This window comes from Anopheles funestus, chromosome 3RL, assembly GCF_943734845.2.
Source record: "Anopheles funestus chromosome 3RL, idAnoFuneDA-416_04, whole genome shotgun sequence".
Lineage (NCBI taxonomy): Eukaryota > Metazoa > Arthropoda > Insecta > Diptera > Culicidae > Anopheles > Anopheles funestus.
The window spans coordinates 61293286-61314960 of NC_064599.1; the positions used below are offsets into that span (position 1 = coordinate 61293286).

Here is a 21675-nt window from a genome sequence, read left to right on the forward strand (position 1 = left end):
ACGACAATTTTGTTTTGCTTTTTTTTCGATTAAACCCGGCCTGTTTTCGGTTCTGCGACTTTTTTTTCGTTCGGCGCACCAAATTGCGTTAACACCGGGTAACCGTACGGCGATCGATTAACGATCAACCTTGTGCCGGTGACAGGGTGGGTATGATTTTCGTCATTTGTTCAGCGAATGAAGGAAAACTGAATGATTGATTAAGTGATGTGAGGAAAATTTTAAAAGTATGCTTTCACCGTTCCTTTTCTTCGGCTGGTAATCTTTTCGTCAATTAAACAGTCAATTAAACAAAGCTTTACTGTCCATTGTTGTAATGCAGTTTCCTTTCCGAGAGAAAGAGAGACTGCATTTAAAAAGGGTTCATTTAAATAGGTTTACCTTATCTATCGTTCATCTGTAGAAGGAAAAGTAAAAAAAAATGTAGATTTATCCACCATTATCCACCCTGCCGTTACAACGCGATAATGCGGTCTAGCCTTTAAATAGTCCCTTTCGGTGTTACAATACTTATCTCGGGAGCTGATGTTAATATGGAATCTAATGTCTAACGTTTTTTTTTGTGTGTGGTTTTTTTTTCTAAGCCCTCACCACTCGATGCTTAAAAGGGTAGCTAGAGAGAATGAGATACGGTGGGCATAAATTATCCGTTCCATGCACGTTCCCAGACAAGACATGGTCAAGAGCAACTCTTAAAGTGTGCAGGAAAGGTACATAAAATACAAAACAGAGAGCCAAAAGTCTACTCCCGCGAAGAATGTCAGAAAATAATAAAATGAGAGAGTGAGTGCCCTGGTAGCACTCACCTGAGCGTGATCAACAGGGTCCGCATAAACCGCGCGAACGCGTGTACGATCAATGAAGGGTTTAAGCTGTAGCGTAACGGACGCGGGTTCGTTGCTTGTCGTTACGTTGTGGTCGTTCGGTTTTTGTGTGGAGCACATTTTTCGTGGTGTTGTGTGACTGTTATTGGTTTGTTTTTAGTTTTGTTTCGCGTCTTTTTTTTTCGAATTCCCTCAGAAGAAAAAGAAACACCTGTTCCAACGCATCGTTGATCGTGAAGTCAGCAAGAATGTGTAACCATTTTCCCCAAGCCGTTTTGAATTGTTTCAAGTGTGATTCATCGGCTTGTATTCGTCGGTAGTCCAAAAAGGGGAATGAGAACAATTCCACAACACGGCAACCCATGTGCTTGTGTGCCCATGAGTGAAGTTCGTTGAAAGTGACTTTGTTGATGGGGGTTTTTAAAGTTTTAAGCGCATTGGCAAAGTCGATGTGATCGCCGGGGGAAGGAAAAGTAAAACAACACCTGCACAAAAAGTGAACAAGACCGTTTTTCAAAACAAGTGACTCTTCGTATTCTGTATTCGTGGCCCAAGTGCTTGTCTATTGTACCGATTTTAAGCTGGAAATCTAAGAAGAAGAAAAAACACAGATTCCAACTCAAGAAATACGGAACAAATTCCAGCGGAAAGCAACAAATCCTCTAAGCAGTAAGATCGTCCACGATCGTTCAAGATCTTGTTTGCTCAGCGTGCTATGCAACGCGTTCTGTTATTGTTTTAGATTTTATTTCTTCTGGTTTTTGTGTTGGTGTTTTTGCTTCCTTCAGCATCTTCCATCAAATAAAAAGGTGGTTTTGGTTGCTGTATACGTGTTTCTAGTTTCGGTTTTTAGTTTTTTGATCAAGTCCTAACCACGGAGGTGGTATTATTCAAATTTAACGGTGTGAAAACGGTGTGTTTTGAAGCACCTCCATCGATGGCAGTGTTGCTTCCATTTATGTTCACGCGTAGCTTTTCCTGTTCTGAATCGGGTTTGTCGATGCGCCGCTTACACGCTATTGCGGATCGAGCGTAGGTGAATGAAGCGAGCGCATCGTCGGAAGCGATCCCGGCTGTCGGAAGTATGACCCGGCTGTGGATCGGAATCGCGTCCAGCTAAGGGACGGGTTGACGATGTTGACGTGAAAACAATCGCCCTTTGACGGAAGACGTCCATTAATGGCTGGTGTCATTGGACAAGCAATTTAGCCTCTTTTCCGAAACCGAGCGAGGGGGAAAAACACAAAACAACATAAAAATAAATTTTGAGAACTACTGCGTGTAGAAAGAGGGCACTCGCAATTTATGATATTATCGGGAGTGTAGAAAGTGATGAAAAATAAATAGATCTTTGCTTCACACCGAACCGTAATTGCCCATTGAATGTTGCGGGTGCGGGAAGAAAAAGTAAGCGTGAACCACAGTGAATCAAATATAATTTTTAAGCGCCCTTTTTTTTTGGGGGGAGGAGCGTTTTCCTGTCAGGGAGAGGTCCCTGAAAACTGTGTCGCCTGGAAAAAAAGTGTCTTTTGATTGAGGTCAAAATAGGGTTTTAGAAGAAAATTATTTTAAAGTTTAATTTGTTTTTTTTTGCTTTCTTGTGTTTTAATCTGCAGTTTGAAATATTTCCTTCCATCAAGTGATTTGTAAGGCGTGTGTAGCGACGAACCCTACTACAAACTTACGTCGGTGTGTTGTAACAGTGTACAGTGAAGTTGGCAGTAAAACCTAGTGACGAGTGGAAAGCATACTCGTTCAACCATTACAAACCATACGAGACGTCCGGTGATATCATCATCATCATTATAATTTTACTTGCTTCAAAAAGTAACTTCAATGCTTCTTAGGTGACCCATACCACTGCTCGTGCTTAACGAGGAGGATCGGTGAGGCGCAGTAGATCGAAAGTGTACCAACTGCGCCGGGGGGGGAGGAAAAAAATACAACCAAACATAATAATAAGGTGCGGGTGCTTTAATTTACATGCACTGGCTCGTTGCCCGCGGTAGTGCGTAGTGTCGTACTGCGGAGTCCTTCGTATCGTGCCTCATTCTGAACGGATCGCTTCCGTGACTTATGGGAATTAAGTAATTAAAAAATTTCGCCTCATCATCATTATTGTCCGGCAACGGTGTGACCATCTTCACAACCAGCAAGCTCCGCTGCATCTTTGATTCGGCGACCTCGACGTCATCAATCATCTCGCATTTCGGTAGTGCTCTGAACGGTGTTGTGTGCCGTGTGGCGTGTGTGTTTTTTTGTTGGAGTTCCGCAAACATAACCGATTGGTTTAAAACAGTGCCTTTACTTGCGTGAAAGTGTGTTTGTGTGTGTGTGTGTATAAAAGTGTTTTTTTCGTCTTTCTCCTGTCCATCTGCGTATGTTCTCCATTGTTAAAATTCGACGCCCGAGCGATCGAACACATAATTTGAAGTGTTTAAATGTTTCCAAGCTGCACCGCGGAAAGTGATCCGAACCTTCACACTTCTTCACAGCGCATCATCATTAGCGCTGTTGCGTGGTGGTAGAAGCTGATCATAAATTAACCATCCCGTTCCAAAAAAGCGACAAGTGACCGAGAGTGAAAGAGTGCAACGCGGAGAGCAGCAGGAAAAAGGTAAACAACACAAAAATCTTGGTCAGCTATGGATGTAAAAAAAAACAAAAATTAGTCAACTTTCACACTTGCTTCTCACCCCCTGCATCGACTCAAATGAAGCGATGGACTTTTTCCATTCATTTTACACCTAGATCTTTATGTTTTTGTGTGTTTTTAAAAAAAACGGTTCACAATGAATTTTCGTACGAGCGCATTTGATCCACTCTCACGTGTGCCGCACATTGGAATGGAACGAGGCACGATCGAAACTCCGTATCGAATCGATCGCTCTTTAGTTAATTGATTCTGATATTTATGCGTTTCGACTGGTTTTTGGCGCGCAAAGAGACACATGGGAGGGGAAGAAAACTCTAGGTGAAATGGAATGGAAGAAGCTGCTTGCTCTGAATTCGAATTCGTAATAATCCGAGACCGGTTGAAGGACAGTGTCGAACGAAATGGAAACTGAATGTTAATGTACCAGCTTCAGCGCCGAAAAAGGAAGAAGGAATGTAGTAAAACAAATAAGTATAGAATAATGACAGCCACTACGTTGCGTATTTTAGACTGGAGTTGCTGGTTTTTTTTTTTATTTTGCGGTGATAGTTGATGTTTCCTGTGGGGGCAATTGAGAGAAAAACAGAACTGTGCAAGACCTAGAGCACAGCGCGAGGGGGGAAAAAATATGTCCAACAAGCATGAAAACAACGATATAAGGTAGAAGAGGGGGAAAAAAACAGACACAATATATAAAAAGCTTAAGCCCCGAAGGAATCGGTATTGGGTTGTGATGTTGCGCAAAAATCTTTGCCTCGTGTGGCGCACCCAGGTGCGGGGTCTGGCGTAACACTACTGCCGGCGTTTGCGATCGCCGAAAGGGAAAGGGAAAGAAGTGAAAAAAAAATGCTTTGCCACAAGTCACATACGACCGCATGACACACTGAGTTCCTGAGCCCTAACTGGGCCTCAGGCCTTTAGTGCACAAGTAAACCGAGCTTCATGTGAGCAACAGAAGCAAAAAAAATGGAAAGATTCCAACCACATGTCTTTCGTAGCCCACATGAAGTACTGTTTGATGTGGCGACATATATTCCAACATGAAATATTACCAGACCGTTTCGGTGGGGCACCGTTCAGTGGAGAGCAAGAGAGCGTAAGAAGTGTGAATGTGTTATACGCACACGCAAAGCGTTCCCTCTTTATTGTGCGATTGCGGTGCGTGCAAACAGGTGAAGCATAATTGATACCTCCAGCAACTAGAACGATCGATGCTGGAGACACACCAATAGGTGCGATGATCAATCGGACATGATTACGCGGTCCGTTTGGGAGATGCCGTGCAATCGAACGGGACGTTCCACCTCGCTGCTTGGCCGAGATTGTCAAGCTGTTACTAATCAGCGCATTGAGCCGGTGGTCGCCGGTGGGGTTCGTCGCTTATAGCGCGATTGCAATCTTTTATCCTGATCTTGATGCCGATGCGGGATTTTTCTGTTTTTGCTACTCCTGGTGAGTGAGAGAGAGAGAGAGAGAGAGAGAGAGAGAGAGAGAGAGAGAGAGAGTAAGAGTAGCTGGCAGGCAACTGGCCATAATACATGCAAATAATGGGCTTGGTGCAAAAAGGGATGGTTTCCGCTTTTGGTTTCGGTGGCTTTCGACCAAATCGATACGATCGCGATACGTGGCGTGATCTTGTTGTAGGTCTGATGATAGACACGCGGTACCGCTTTTCCCGAGCAGGTGTTTAATGATTATGGAGCCATTTTTCATTTCCCTCACTCCCACTCCCTCTTGAATCCTGTCTTCTGTGCTCCCACCTTTCCTTCTTCTCTCGGTTCGCCGTTCTGTAAAGAACTTCATTTCCTTTCCCAATGCGGCACTCGCAATGAGGAGGGTCTTGCTGGACCCCTTTAAATAAGCACTTTTAAGACAGTTACGTTTTTGTTTTTTTTTGTTTCCTCCTTCTCCTGTGACATAGTCCTGCAGTGATAAAAACATGAATCTGTGGCCTTGTGACCTCGTAAGCAGAAGATGAAGATTGATGCCGGGTTATGTTGCAGTTCGCACAATTTCTTTCTCTTCAGCGTTCGTCTTAAAGTGAGATGAACATTACAAAAAAAAACACACAACGAAAATCGCGTTCAACCATTCCTTTTTTTTTGCATGTCCAACTTTCTTTGACCCTCCTCACACACACACACACAAACGGCCGGTGGCCAATGATTCATTTCTCTGGCAGGGGAGGTGTGTGTGTTTTTTTTCATTTGGTTCGTCATTCTTCCGTGAAAGGTTTTGTGCGTGATACGGAGTGAACCATTACGGCGAAATGTGCAACATGTCTCTCTGCCGTACTTCGGTCCGGGTAAACGTTAAGACAAAAAAAAAACACTAAAACACGATGCGTGTGTGCGGGAGGGAAAACGAAATTTTGAAAAGAAAACCACTGACCACATACCAACCCGTGGCCATATATACACACATTTTTTTTGGCAAAGGAAGCAGTGGAAGCTGAGGCAGAAAACAACAAACAAAAAAACGGTTGTCTAAATTACGATTTCATTACCACCATTATGATATGGCCTAGTTCGGGATACGGTACGGTGCTGCTGCTGCTTCTTCCGTTGCACTTTTGCTGCCGAATGTTGGGGTGTTTTTTGCCATCGCCGGTCAGTTAAAGTTTTCCCTTGTTCCAAAGTGAAACACACGAATCGTTGAGAGGCCGTAGGTCAGATGCCGTTTTTTTTTTATTATCGTTGGTGCGACTTTTCGGTCGATAAATTTCGCATCTTGCATGCGTTTGATTGGTTTGATAACGCCTTTTGAATGTTTTACCCCTGCCCCTTTCGCAATGTAACGATGAAGTAATCTTCATGTTTTTTGGAAGATGGCCATCTCGACATTCACATCCTTCTTAAGGTTAAAACATCTCTCTAAAACGCTTAACGATCCCAAGCGAGATGGTTGCGTGAATGATCGATGTAAGCGGATCTTTCGGTTGAAGAAATTTGAAGAGTTGTTGTCCCATTTTGATGACATTTGAATGACTTCTGGTGATGTGTTGTTTACCTCCCCAAAAAAGAAAAAACCTTCATACATGTAAAACACCATCCCAATCACAAGACATTCCGTTAGAAGTCATTCCCCTTTCTAGTCGGAAGGAAGTGTTCCAATGTTTCTGGAGGAACCTAGCACCTATCACCCATCCATTAGAGGTGTCCGACAGGTAAGCAGCAATAACAACGAAAACCCGTGTGTTCTTGTGTTGCGTTTCTGTGATGCGAAACAAACTGTGCATTCTTTTCACAAAAAAAAACCCACCCCAGGTTCGGTGCGCGGTTCCACCCGGTTGCTTTTCCACTTCCAGTTTTATTGAACCATCAAACCGTAGCGTTCCTTGCGTCGGCATACGTGTACGTACGGGTTCTGCATATCATTTCGGGCCCTCCATTAACGAGTGCGTCTTCGCTATCAGACTTCGCCGGGAGGTGAAGCTTCCCGCTTATATTCCCGTTAAAACGTTCGTGGCCCACCTGTGTGAGCCTAGGAGCGAAATTTCCGCTCGAATAATAAGTGGAGTTGAAGTATGGGCAAGGTTTTGTTTTTGGGGTGGTTGATAAAGCCACGACCACCACCAAACAAACGGATCGCTTACGGCGGATATCCGTCGCCTCCGTAGTGTGCGAGAATGCCCGAGAAAACCCATCAGAAATAAAGAACTCAAGAAAACAAATATGCAAACGCCACAAAACGTAACCTCGATCGCTTCTCATTTGGGTGTTTGATACAGGGACGCCTTCTTCTAGAGAGCAAAAAAACTCACCTTCAGCTCCAATCTACTGCCTTTTTACGAAATTCGTTCGCAGAATTGGGCGTTTATTGTCTAGGCGTCTCACGCGTTATAACGCCTTCGCGGGCGTACTGTCGCACGCCCGCTTGAACGCTGCGAGGATTAATAATTGTGATTTATGAAAGTGCAAAATGCAGTCCTCGGTGTATGTGTATTTGCCATCGGAGGACTCTTTGTGTCTTGGCGTTGTATGTTGTGTTATACCCAAGACGGAATGGGGAATGGAATCTGTGCGAACTGAGACGAGGCGCATACTCGCTTGATTAATGCAGTAGCGTTTGGTACGCGTCGGCATCTTGGTAGGATTGTGATTGGCTTTGCTGCAAACGGGCGGGTTGACATTATGCGGCACCCATTTTTAATCGAACCACGGGTACATTTACATCGAAGAGCACTGTTGGAGCAGTTTGTTGTGTGCAAGATAATTGCACCTAATTCAATGTTTTATTGCACTAAATGAATTAATTATATAGTGTGAGAGCCGTGCGAGTTCGTTAGATAATATGATCTTTTAAGTCTTAAGGATAAGTAACTTCAAAAAAGTAAAGTGTGTATAAATGTTTAATACTTACACTCGTTTCCTAAATGGTTAGTAAACCGGGTTTACCCACTCGTGAAGAAGATAACTTTCTACCACCGAACGGGTTTTTGAAAAAAGCCACCTTTCAAGCTTGCTACAAACGACTCCGGAACATTACCCGGGACATATTGCTTAATTGATGTCGATTGACATATCAGTAATGAATTATGAACCTTTTACCCTGTTGATATGCGGTTTTGCCAGCATGTCCTACCAGAGCCTTGACTCTTTTATCGCAACCGAGCCAGATCAGATAGTGAGACCCTCAAACCAGACAATTAAGTCCGTTAGACGTTAGAGCAAAACCCACCGGGTGTGTGACCCGGTATTGCCGACAGGTTTTTTTCTCTTCAGGTACGACTAATGAGCTTCCCGTATCGGTCGTCCCCTTGCTCGGTCGTCAGCAATTGTTAGGCAGCTATTTTGGAGGAGGGAGTTTTAGGTGGTCCTCGACTGGTCCACATTCCTGGTAACTAGTTTCGGGGTCAGTCCCCAAGAACACTTGTCACAACTTGGACGATGTCGTATAATTACTCCACAAAAGAGGAACTTGTGACCTCTTGCTCGTAGCTGCTCGTCTAACAGGCATTTGAGTTGCAAATAAAAAAGATTTCTTACCTTCAGCAGGTAGTAGGTCTCCACTGTACCAAACGGTAGTTCACCGAAATGTGTCTCTGTTGAGGTCTTTGTTTCTTGCCTTTCAACGAAGCGCAACGGAATTGAGAAAGACTTTGCACTCTCGATGGTTAAGGAGCGTTCCCCATGGCTAAACTCTATGGTGCAGTATTAAAAATGGAGGATGAGGAAATAAATGTTTGGTGGTTTGCACGTCCACTATGGCAGCGAGATCGTTAGCCTCTGATTGGGACTCCTCACGTACGTGAAGATATACACACCCTTTCGCTCGCGTGCTGAATAAATGGAGAGAGAGGGATAAAAAAGTGGCCAGGTTGAACCGATTTGATGGAGACCAGCGAGAAATATTAAATCAGTGGAACGATCCAACCTGGTCTGGTGCAAGTGGTGCGTGATCAGTGAGCAGAAAATAAAAGCAGCCCAACTGGCCTCCACGGTAGTGCTATCAACCTTAGGGCTTAGATGGTTTTGAAGGAATATAGTTTGCACCGGTGGGCACAACGTTTCGCAAATGTGGTTTGTGCTTATTTCTTCTGAAGAATTTTAAACAAAGTCATGGCAGCAATATGCTTCTGACGCGCCAGATAACAGTTTTTTTCTTGGTCCAATTACATACATATAAATGTTGAAAAAAATTAGCACATCGGGGAAGAAATGTGTGCATTTCTTCGGACGCACAGTTTAAGCTCATTAGAATCGATGAATAAATAATCGACAAATGTGTGAAGCAAACAAGCAACAAAAATCTGTTGCTAATCCCGGTGCATGATAACATCTGGTATATGAATATGTATTACGGCGTTCAGGGCCTGGTGCCGCGAGAGAAACATACGCGTACCATATGAAATGGAACGCTCGGTTTTCTGAGTGAGGATTAGTCATTTCATTAATATTTCCACCACTTTCGCAACTCGACCATCAGAAAGGTTTATCTATGGTACAGAAAAAGGGAAGCAAGTTTAACGGCTGGACAACCTTTAGCTGGCAACACTGCTAAGGTGGATTCTCATTAGTTTCGCTCTGATGGATGCGTACTCTATGCGATGGGATCGGGACCCAAGTTCGCTTTTGGATGGCAGACTTATATTTTACAGGTTCCTAGACCATGTTCCAGCTAGATCCAGCAATTGTGTTACATATACACAATACCCAGCATGTCTAAGAAGCAAAAACGAACCGTTAAAGTAAGGCCCAGACCTTTCACGGTGTACGCATTCGTGGTCCTTCAAGCGCATCCTCAACCGCCAGCAAATGTTTGAACATCGTTTTCATTTGTACTTTTGTTTGACTTCCTCTTGCTTTGTGGTGATTCTGGAAGATTTTGCAAATTAATTCACTGCTCGTATGTCAACATACCGTTAAACTGCTTTTGATGATCGTTTTTCTTTTTTCCCCTCTCTTATGATGAATTTCGTCAACTTATTATACTCGGACCAGATTTACTGAGTAGCTCCATTACCTTCTTAAAAATATATGCATTAAGCTTAACCAGCTGCGCATGACGTTTGTTTGTTGGGGAGGTTTTGTTTTTTTACTTCTTCTATTTACCCACGTGAGTATGGCAAAACGGATTGATGGTTGTTTTTATTTATCCACCGATCGGTTCATGGGTTATTTTGCAATACGCACACTCTACGCACAGACTATGGCGGTGTGGATTTCGCTTGTCTTCAGCATATCCTCCATCCGAAAGGCTCTCGGGTGTAACGAAGCCAAAGCGCCTTAGACATCGTTCGCTCGTGTGGAACGCGTATCGGTCAAATCGGTAAGCAAAAATCTATTAGCAGGGTATGGTTCACGAGAGGGAAGCAAAAAAACCACGACGATAAAAATAGGAGAAAACAATCTTGAAAGCATCACGCGGCATCACGCAATCCACTGGGGCAAGGTTACCCTGGGCAGTTTACTGGCGGACAGCAGTCTCTGATCTTCTGGCCGTGTGCAAATGGAAACGAACTAGCGGGCGATGCGATTAGCATTGCGTTTAAGTTTGACTTGAAGTTATCGACCGTTTAGCAGCATTAGCGAACAGAGATGCCAGTTTGCTACAAATTGCCCACCGGTTGTGTATTATGTCTCGATAGGACTTGATTGCTGGTTCACCTGTTGCTGTTCAGCTGTAATAGCTTTTCAAGAAACAGTGATTTGCTACTAATCGTACAGCACTCATTACACCTAACTCGATTCGAAGTTGTCCTTGAATCAGCTTGGTTAGAGACTAAATTTATTGAAAGAAGAAAAACACAACTATACCACATACAGGATACAAAATGTTTCAATCTTCGTGCCTAATCTTCGGTACAGTAGTTCGGTCGTCTAAGCGCCAGCCTAATTCTCAAAAGCCCCGCGTCCACTTCAAACGTGAGGTCATCTGGCTGCCGAAAGCTGAAATGCCGAATTGAAGTGTCAATCTATGGTTCGTAATCTTGGCTGCTTGAAGCTGTCAAAATCACGCTCCGGCAACGAAGTTTCGGTTGGTTGTAGTTGCGGGACTGTATTCAAATTTCAAGGACCACCTGTGCGCGTTGGATATGGGGTGATTGTAGAAAGAGCACACAATTCGGATGAAGGATACATGAGCACACTCGAACATGTAAATGCGAAGGAGAAACGACAAAATGGTGCCACCAGTAGTTGTACTTGTTCTGGATGGCGAACAAACAGAAGCGGTGGGTTATAGAATTTTTTGGAGGTTTTTTTTGTGTGTTTCTTTATTAAATTACTTCGGTTACTTGCTGTTGGGTTTGAAGGTTGTAATGCGAGTACTTATGAAGCCAAAAATTGCTTAATTGAATCGGCAGGCTAAAAAATCTGATGCTTTTATAGGTATTCTCTGATATGCAGATGGGCATATGGTACAAAGATGTAATTGTGGAATGATTTTGAAGAGTTGAAGTCAAATTAAATAATGTAGAGTTGTTTGTTTAAACCACAGAAAAAAAGATAAATTTCAAACTAAAAAACTGTAATTTTATTTAAACACTTTGAGTAAAATATATAAAACTCTTTTTGGTGGGACTCATTTTCTGGTCGTATATTATGAGGTATAACTGAAAAATATGTTTTAAAATTTTATTTCTTGTGTGCTCTTTAAGAGACATTTTTTTGTGAAATAAATAAATTATTTATTTTCGGAAATAGCTTCCCATCTCCCACTCTCTCAAGACAATTGTGATTTTAAAATCATTATTGTAAGTAAAAACCCGACCTTCTATCATGCATGCAGCTTTCATTTGTTCATTCGAATTCGTTGCAGCCACAGCCGACAGGAAGCACTAGCCAATAGACGGAAAGGAAATTGCTAAATATCGTCACTTCCTGGCTTGTAGTGACCGGAAAACAGTATGCAATCGTTACAGTGAAACCATTGCAAAACGCACATGCTAACACCTTGGAAGGTTGCCAGATTTAATGCTTCTTACTTGCAACCGTACCATATGGTGATCGTGCCGTTTTGCGTATCTAAAGACGAATAAGAAAGGGGCAAAAAAAGGGAAAAAACTCTCCATGAATCAGGCGCAAGAAACGTTGGCGTTTGCAAACTTTAAGAAGGGGCTCGGCTGTGTGGCACGGTGAGACGTGATGACAATCAATCAATTTGCTTTTGATCGGTAAACGGCGTGCGCATACTTATCAGCCCAAAACGCAACGTGGTGCCAACGTTTTGCGTTTCGCGGGATTTCCAAGCCAAGAGGACCATAACTTGGTCCCGTCAACTTGCAAAGCATTCGAAGCATCTCGTACTACTACCATGCACCGGGAACGCATCCTTCATGCTTTATCGTATCTGGAGAAAATTCTTTTTTCCCACTCTCTCCAATTCACCCTTCGAAAGGTGCATCTATACACGTGTGCGTTTAAACGTTCGTAAAATATGAACGGCAGAAAAAAAGGGAAACGTTTGCCCAAAAGCAATATGGATGGTCGAACGCATTCAGCCAGCAATGGTGCAGACATCATCCATCGTGCCTCGTTGGCGTCGTCCGTGAAGTTACGAAGAAAAATGGCATGTTCTGAGAGTCGGGTGCGTTCTACCGTTCGGTTCATTGCCGGGTGGCAATAATGAAATCACATCACGATTTTTGGCCGATGAGTGCAGTGTGAATTTCTCATGCTACTGTGTACCGAACCAAAAAAAAAGCAACAGTACCAACATGGAAGTAGCTGCTCGCACTGATGGAATCCTTCACCGGCGTTCACGGTGAGTTCCTCGGTGTGGAATGTTTTTTTTTATTGTTAGTTTGTTTTTTCCCCCCTGCTTTTCTTATTTACTGTCACCCGTGGATCAACCGTGAACGTGTAACAATGTTGGGTGAAGCTTAAAGCTGAGCAGAACATGTTCCATACCCCCCCTAGGCAGCAGCAGGTTGGGGCTTTTCGGCAGGGAATGTAACGCGATCGTTCTGTGCCGTACGATGGCCAGAAGGTTACCGTTTTTATGAGTCATTAATGTTTTGCGAAATGGTGTAGCGGTTTTTGTGTTTTGTTTTATTAACGGCACGGTTATTTTACAGATATATATGTTCCCTAACGAGAAAGGTGTGATGTGAATATGTGCTGGGATTTGAGCCCGTTAAAGCTTGTGACTGCAAAACGTACTCGCTTCAACTCTCTTTTGCTCGCTCCAAAAGTCCAAGGTTCATCTTAGCTGTCGTACTGTTTCTGGAGGGGACCATGTGTCCATTATGATTCTTCGCTATGTAAACCCGCTTTGAAATCTTACACCCTCTCTCTCTTTCCCTTTTCCCTTCGCTCTTCATTCTTCAAGCTTCATTCTGAGCAGTTAAATGTGCTCCAAACAAATCTTTGGGCACCCTTAAAGGTCGCCCATCAAAACGGTCCCAATAATAAGGTAATTGAATGCGGAGGTTCCAATTATTTACCCAACTTCGCAAAGGCCTGCAAAATATCATTTAACCCTACTACAACCGGTGCTGGGGCGCCAAACATCCCATTTCGTGGCTTTTTCGCACAACCCGCGAACGATGCGTTTCGAAGGCGTCACGCTGAAAAGGTCTTCTTGGAAAACGAAGGAATATTTTTGATTTGCAACATTTACACCCGCCCGGGGAGGGCGGGGGGGAGTTGGGGGAAAGAAAACAAAAACAAAACCCCCCGCAAACAGCAAACAAACTGGAAGGTTCAGGTTGTTTGAATGTTTGTTGGTGGGGTACGATGATGAGTGTAGCTGTGTGCCCAATACCACCGCAAAAAGGTGGCTAACGAATCCCTTATATGAAATCGGTTGATCGATCGTATTTCAACCTCCATGTCTGGTGGTAATGCTAGACGGTTAAACTGAACGGGGCTGTAAGTGTTTCACGATCACCAGCAACCGCCACGTGGCCCCCGGGTGGAGATACTTTGCCATACGACCCGGTGTACGAGCGGTACGTGTGGTTTTATTTTTTTGCAAAAAGGTGCGGACAAGATCGATTGAGTAGATCACGAGCCAGCCCCGAAGCTCGGTTGGAAAAAGCTCGAGAAAAAAAAACAGTTCACAAATCATATCTCGACGATGGATTGTCTTTCGGAACTGCTATTGGTAATGGCGGAGTCTGTAACTTGGTGGTTGGTGGTAGAATCATAATTAGTATTCATATATTCAAATTGAACGCTAAGCGATATGGCTATCGGGTGGTTCGTGGAGTGTCTAAGCAGCAGCATGTGTGTGTGTCGGTACCATCAGAGTCCGTGACATAATTAAGACACCTTCAGCATTCGGTGCTCGGGGAGACCTTTTCCGATACTAGGCGCTCAGGTAGTCTATTGTGTGCGTTTTGGTGCTGAAGATCATCGTTCCCATTCGCTCGATCGATTGAATCGTGAGGCGGATCTCCGGCGGGGAGGAGGAAAAAAGGTAGTTGCCGAAGGTAGTCGACACTGGATGACTCTTCTGAACGAGGTCGGTAGGCGTCAAGTGTACAGGCACACTTTAGTGGATGAAGGAGGATCTCTCACTCTTCGACAACTTCACAGCCATCACCCGGTCCGAGGTGATGATGGTGGAGTTAGACATTCGTACGCACGAAAGAAGACATACGGTGTGTGTGTCTTGCTTGGTAGCAACGGTATCGAAACAACCGTGTTTGAAGAGGCTGACCTGCTTGTTCGGTGTACACGCATCCATCGCGTCAACCATGTACAATGGCCATGTACTCATCGTGGTAGCCACCCGTTCCTCACAGTACCGGCAATTAAATGCCTGGGAACTGCTCCCTTTTCAAGCACCGTTCTTTTTTGTTTATTCTCCCGAAGCCAGCTGAATCGGTCGTGTCGTGGAGCGTGAAAATGTTCTGCAGTCGTGAAAAAGTCGTGACCGACTGGTCCTCGCGTACTCCCGGATGTAGATCATTGCAAACCGAAAAGGGAGCGAAGGCTTTGGCATTCAAATGAATATGATATACTATTCTTGCAGTCAGGACTTTGGAGATGTGGAGCTAATTCATAGCGAAAACGGGAGAAGGGAGAGAGAGAGAGAGAGAGATGTAATGTATATCACCAGTACAGAGGGATGTATGATGTCGAGATTATTCCAATTACCGGATCAGGTGTACGCTGGGTATAGTGTACCAAGGGGACTTGTGGGACTTGTGGAACCATGTTTCTATTTTTAAGTGCAATTGAGCAACTCTAATGCAAGGAATGTAGCAAAAAGTTCCATTAGCGTGAAGTATGGATGCTAATTGTGTTTTAATGGCCGTTCGTCAGGAATGGTATAGGTATGGCCATTTTTCTTAGAATGCTGTCTACAAAAGAAAAGGAAAAAAAGGTTGCAGATATTTGCGTTCGATAGAGATTGTCTCTCGCAAGTTCATCACTTCTTTGCCGATGTAAAAAGACCAAATTTAGATGGCTAAACTTTTGGTACCGTGACATTTTACCGAAGGTCCACTGCGAAGAATAGAGATCTTCAAAGTGAATGTCTGAGTGAGGAGAGAAAAAACAACGTATTTAGTTAGACAGGTTCCGTCCCCATGCTACTGGGAGAGTTCAATTTCGGGGCCTTATCTTAGCCGCGCTCGGAAGCAGTTAATAATATCGCGTCCCGCTTCGCACGGCAAATTACAATCAACGCACGCAACATAATTTCCGCTGACGCAAACGCGGTTTCCAAAAGCAAACGAGAGAACGTTGCGGCGTAAGAGCTGCGTAAGAAAAAAAGGGAAAGGTTACGGGCGGGAACGTCGTCCGGCACCGTACGAGGTGAAAGAATCGATTTCCTGCGATCGATTGCAAAAGCAAATGCATTTGTGTTTTTTTTTGTGGAAGCTTTCTGGCCGCCGTTGACCTGCTTCAAAAGTGGACCTTTGTGCACCTGTTGCATAAGCGGTCGATGGTAATCTTCGGTTCGGTCAGGACTTGAAACCTGGCCAATTATCATCACGTTAGGTTCTGGTTGTAGAGAGAATTCCCTCCTTTTGTTGTTCAACACAGACGGACACTCTGTTTTTTTGTAAATCGAAAACCGATATCTGTGAGTCGCTTGTTTTGAAAGGGGGGTCCCGGTTGCGTAGTCTATAATCTACACGAACTGGTTGTAGAAATTGATCAATTTGTCTTATTGCATGTGGCTGTATTTCAACGTGTGCGTGGTGTTTTGTTTTCGTTTTTCTACTTCCAGCTTGGCGCAAGAACCAAAAGTAAAAACCACATACACACCAAACGGATACGGATGGTTTGATCGAGCACGGATCATGCTGATCGCAGGGTGGTCGTTGCAGTACATCGCTTAATCATGAACGGTAGCAGCGGAAGCGGTTCCGTAGCAGTTGCAGTGGTGGACCATCGTCCAAAGATTCTCGCTGGTACGGGTGGGCCACGGCATCATTCGGCGGCGATCGCTTCCTCCTCGGCAACGGCTTGGACGCCTGGTGCACACAAGTCAAGCCGACCATCACCCATTGGACAGGCTAGTTTACAGCGCCGTGCGAAGCAAGATGTGATCGAACCAGAACGGCATGGGAGCGATGAGGATGACAGTGGTTCGGTACAGAGTGATGGCAATGAGTCCTCGACCGGGACGGTGAGTGATTTCTCGGTGGATGAAATTCCGGTGTGGATCAAGGGTGAGCAGCGATGGATATCGGGCGTATCGGATGACACCACCTGTGGCGATCTGATCGAGGTGTTAGTACAGCAGGAGCAGGGCGCAGGAGTTCCGACGCCGGATGTGAAGGACTACTGTATCACGGAAAGGTGGCGGCAGGTGGAGCAGGTGCTAGATAATGGAACGAAAATCTGGCAAATCTGGACGGCTTGGGGTAAAGCACAACCTGAGGTAAGAAGAAATTGTATATTGGTATTTTAAAACGAACGCTTAAAGAATACGTCAATATTGGATCTCTGAAGTTAAACTATTATTTTTGAAGTCTAAAATAACTTAAAAATTAGTATGACGGGTGACTAAAGTGACTTCATGTCAACTATGTCGACTATGTCGACTTTTGCTAAACTGTCTAATGAAAATTGTGCGTGATGGATTCATTGAATGTTAAGGTCTTTTTAAAGCAAGTTAATGTTATTGAAGATAATATAATTAACGATAATTTTTAATAAATGCTACCTTTTTATTACTAACATTAAAATCCATCTCTATAAAAGTATCAATTAATTATCCTTCATATAATTGTCTGGTAAAAATGGAAATAATCATAAAGATCACATCCTATTACTTTGCTAGAAGTTGTAAACTATTCAGTACCAGCCACTGTCCTGTGTGTTGAGCTAAAGTATAAAATCTGTTTCATATGTGCCATAAATGGAAGTTCAGTGCTTGCTTAGCAATGAATGCTCAGTGATAATCATCGGCCACAACCAATCGAGCGTTTAGTATGCCAAGTGAAAAAAAAAACAGAATGGCGAAATCCGTAATGTTAACCATTTTATTGACAAGCTGCTCCATTAGATGAACATCTCAAGGCTAGCGGTGGAACCATTCGCGCTAGCCAATCGACTAACAAATCGCCATCGCTGTGCGCGATACTAATGCGCTCACTTTTTCCCTGTCTATCGCCGCAGGTGAAATTTATTCTTCGCCGTGTCGACGGTTCCCATGGATCGGGCGGTGCTGCCACCGGTGGTACACATGGTACGGTGGAGCGGGATCGTGACAGTGGTCGCGGAAGTCCTACGGGCAGCATCAACAGTGCAATAGTGCGTCGCAAGCGGCACCGGGCCCAGAAGTCGACCTTCGCCTGGATGACGCACGGCCAAACCATACATCCAAAGTCGTCCAAAACGTCGATCGAACGATTGATGAAGCTGATCCTTGAGCAGGGTGACATCATACAGCAGCAGCTGTCGAAGCTGCGGTGAATATGCGAAAGGGGGCAAACCAAAACGGGTGTAAGGATGATTTATGTCTAATATTATACCATTCACTATTGCAGCGATCGCGAGCTACAGATCAACATGATCGAGGAGGAGCGGCATCGATTGCGGGAGCGTGAGCACGGTAAAAACTATCTCCTGGAGACGTACCTGAAGGGATTAACGGAGGCGACCGAAACGGATCCGAATGCGATCGATAGCGGTATCACCTCGGAAGCAACGACAACCGCCTCGCCCGAGATGGACTTTGCACCGGAGCACGATTCGGACACTAATGCGACGGCTGGTGGAGAGGCATCGGTAAAGGAACAGATTAAACTGCTCGAGAAGATCGTTTCGCTGAACAAACAGATACAGCGTGAGGAAGAATCGGCCGTTAAGCTGTACCAGAAGGTACGCCACTACCAGCTAGAAGATCCACCAGATGAGGCAAAGACACAGCTGGAAGAAGCATTGGCAAAGCTCAACACCTCCATCGATCAGGATACGCACGAGCTGCAGATGATCGATGAAAGCCTGCGTCAGTCTGATGCGATGCTGCGGGAAAGAAACGATCTACTGCGGAGTCTCACGGAGGAGTTAAACCACCAGGAGGACCAGGTGGCGGATGCGAAAGTTATCATGGACTTTTCTCAACCTACTCCAGTTATGCGGGTCGATCGAGGCCAGGGAGATGTTCAAGATACTCATCAACCGATGATTATTTCTCAAGTATCACATCCACCATATCTGCCGATGGCGTACGGTCCAGGGAAACCTCTTCATAGCTATCCCCTGTATCCGATCGCTGAGATCCCAACCAAACCTGCTCCAGTCCCGGTAGGACCCGGAGAACCGGCCAAGATCGTTATAGCGAGCAACACACTGCCCAGAAACTTCCAGCGTCCAACACTCGTGGCACCGGGTGGAATGGCCGCACTGTCGGTACCACCGGATGCTATTTCCGTGCATCAGATCAACAAGTTCATCCAGTGTAGCAACAATTTGGGCACAAACTGCAACACAAACATCGACGATAAAGTATGCCCGAAGCAACTATTCCATTCGGCCGTATCCTCCGTAGAATGTCAGGGAGGCGTGAAAGCACTTACGGAGGATTTCGCCAACATGGGAACGCTCGTGTAGACAGGCACGTGCACACATACAAAAGAAAGAAAAACACAAATCATATTCAAAAAACAACTTTCGCAACCAAATCAAACGAAACCGAAGAATTAGCATCGCGTTGTAGATAGTGCAGAGGAGTTGACAAAGAAAGCTTTGCATCACATAGTCGCGAAACAAATCGTTTAACAATCCAGTACCAAGTAAGAAACAAATGATAGCTGAGTAGAGATCGTTTATATTTTTTCATACCCCTCCCCACGAGTTTATCCTGACCACTGTTTATGGTGTGTTGTTGTTAAATGGTAGAGAGCGAAGTTTTGAAGTGAAATTGCGTAGTGTATCCTGCCGTATATATGTTTAGGAACCAGGTATGTTTGCTCCTACCGTCCAGAACAGGTGTAACCAGGCCTGCTGGCTAGTCAAATGGTAAGATTTCAAAGCATTTTTTGTTTGTTTCCTCGGTAAGATACTACGAGTAGTGTTGATCACGAAATGATGCATTATCATACAGAAAGCTTTTTGTTAGAAAATACCTAAATCGATGTAAATAGTACAGTGGTTGAGAAATCTTCTGGATGTTAGCCGCTTCGGTGCAATCGGAAAGAACACTTCAGAAGTGTAATGAAAATCAACAGAGGGAGATAGAGTGAATGTCGTTAGATGAAAGCAATTAACTTAACCAAAAAAAGCACGTTCAATACCATATTTATACAAATTTACCTTCAGTGGAATGGCTTGTTTGATAGAAATAAAGATAATTGAATAAATCGCATTGTTTTCTTCTGCCCTTGGAATATAGCAATCAACATTTTAACTTTCAATTGTCTACATTTAGGCGCACACTTGGTTGTTAAGCGAACAGACCGTTAGCACCAGCTACGGTTTAAATTGATGTTGATGTTGAAAGCATTATGTATTTCATTTTTCAATTGATATTCGGAAAACGATTTAATCCTCGACCGTTTTCTTTTTTTACCAATTTCTACTAAACAAAAAGAATTTCCCAACCATACATTTGTCATGTAAATCACACCGCACTGGTGGAAGAAAACTTTCCTTTGCCAAGTCGCCGTTGCTCTGAATCTTAAAACAAAAATCATTTAAATCGGGAAAAAACTGTAAATAAAAGCTTTTCGTGTGGGATTTTCCATCTACTTGAAAAACAGGTCTTAGAAGCACGGCGGTCTTCGTACTTGCTGGTTGCAGCAGTTGATCCGGAAGCCGTAATCACAATCCCTTCAGCGAGCGATGTAAACTTTGCCCGTTTGCGATGAAGATGTTCCACACAGACGATTGCCTGACGGTGAAAAAAAAAAACTCTTCAACCGGCGAATAGACATAAAAGACACATCAGTGCAGTGATCCACCGGGCAAGGGGAAAATCGTTTCTTCACTGTTTCGACAATTCTTTCCGCGCAAGAAATGAAATAAAAGTTGAGGAAAAATGCCGCAAAAGTACGTGATTAGCATTGACAATCGCGTCGATGGGATGTGATTCTTTCGTTTGGAGGTAAGCTTTCCCTAGCTCGGGAGGTGGGCCGGTGGGACCCACCACCGTGCCATTTACCTCAGCTGGAATTCTAGAACCCAAAAAAAAAAACAAAAATGCTGGAAAAATCGTAACCATTGAAAATCCTTCCTCAGTCGCATTAGCGAAGTGACATGGTTGTGGAAAAGTGACGAAACGAGCTTCAGAATGGCAAAGGAAACGGAGTAAAGAAAATCCTTCAACCGTTTTCACAAATCCCAGGCAAACAACTGCAAGCAATGCAGGAACGCGCCAGAAGTAGGGATGCTCCGTTGGGTTTATTTTATTTTTTTCATCGCTTTTTCGGTGTGTCTGCTGTCAAACGAACGAGTGTTTGAACATTGTTCGTGAGTATTTTGTGGTTGATTGTGTGTGCATTTTATTTTGTTTTATTTCCAACAACGGTAAAGAGGTTCCCAATAAAAAAAGTTGTGCTGCTCATCAAGTTTCATTGAATGGACCCTTTTGGAAGGATTAGACGAAGCTCGGTTTGTGAAAGTTAGACGAGATTTTGTTGATCGATCGTTAAAGCTCTCTTTAAAGGATGGGCTGCATGATTAAATAGAAGAGTTTAAAAAGCAACAGATATTGTTGATTTAAAGTTATATCTTTTAAATGTGAGATACAAACTCGGATATCAAAATCCGGTACTTGAGGGAGGTGACTTCATCACTTAAGGAATTTCCATTAATGTGATGCTTCTTGATGCTTATTACTGACATAACTCTGTTTTCATTAAGTACTATAAACACCCAAAAAATATATTCACGCATTCAATTTCTTATTCGTGTCGAATAAACCATCACAATGAAGTCCATTTTCGACAATTAACGTTAGCGTTGCGTCTCCAAAAGACATTCTTCAATTACGATAATGGCTACATTTGGCAAATGTTTTATGTAAAATTATGCAATTAAATTGTCCCCTTATTCGGCATCCGAATTAGCATTTATTGAACTTACAGCGTCAACAGACTGTAAAATTGCATTCCATTTTCGTGAAATGCAAAGAACCCTACCCGTACTGGAAAATGTCACAAAAATCCCAGCCCAACTATTGCATCGGTCCAGCCAAGATATCCTCGTATCCGTGTAGTGCTGTACTAAATATTAATTTATATTTCACTTCAATTCGACTGTCGTTGCTTCTTAAGCGGATTAAAATTTTTGATCTGATTGGCTTCTTGTACCTTTTTCCCCCCCAATAAAAGCCTCCTTGTTC

The 21675-nt window shown here is 43.8% G+C and overlaps 2 protein-coding genes across 3 annotated transcripts in view; both read left to right on the top strand.

The window, feature by feature from the left end:
* Positions 1-21675, top strand: part of LOC125768032 (teneurin-m) — a 616010-nt gene that overhangs the window by 3819 nt on the left and 590516 nt on the right. The gene's annotated exons all lie outside the window — the stretch shown is intronic.
* LOC125768035 (ras association domain-containing protein 10) lies at positions 290-19698 on the top strand. 2 transcript variants are annotated; one of them, XM_049435157.1, is made up of 5 exons: positions 290-972; positions 2441-3441; positions 16111-16767; positions 17508-17800; positions 17879-19698. In XM_049435157.1, the coding sequence occupies exons 3-5, from the start codon at positions 16225-16227 to the stop codon at positions 18942-18944; spliced, it is 1902 nt and encodes a 633-aa protein (XP_049291114.1). In that variant the 5' UTR covers positions 290-972; positions 2441-3441; positions 16111-16224; the 3' UTR covers positions 18945-19698. The 2 variants fall into 2 exon arrangements, with proteins under 2 accessions (XP_049291114.1, XP_049291115.1); XM_049435158.1 differs by lacking the exon at positions 290-972 and having other exon boundaries at positions 2314-3441.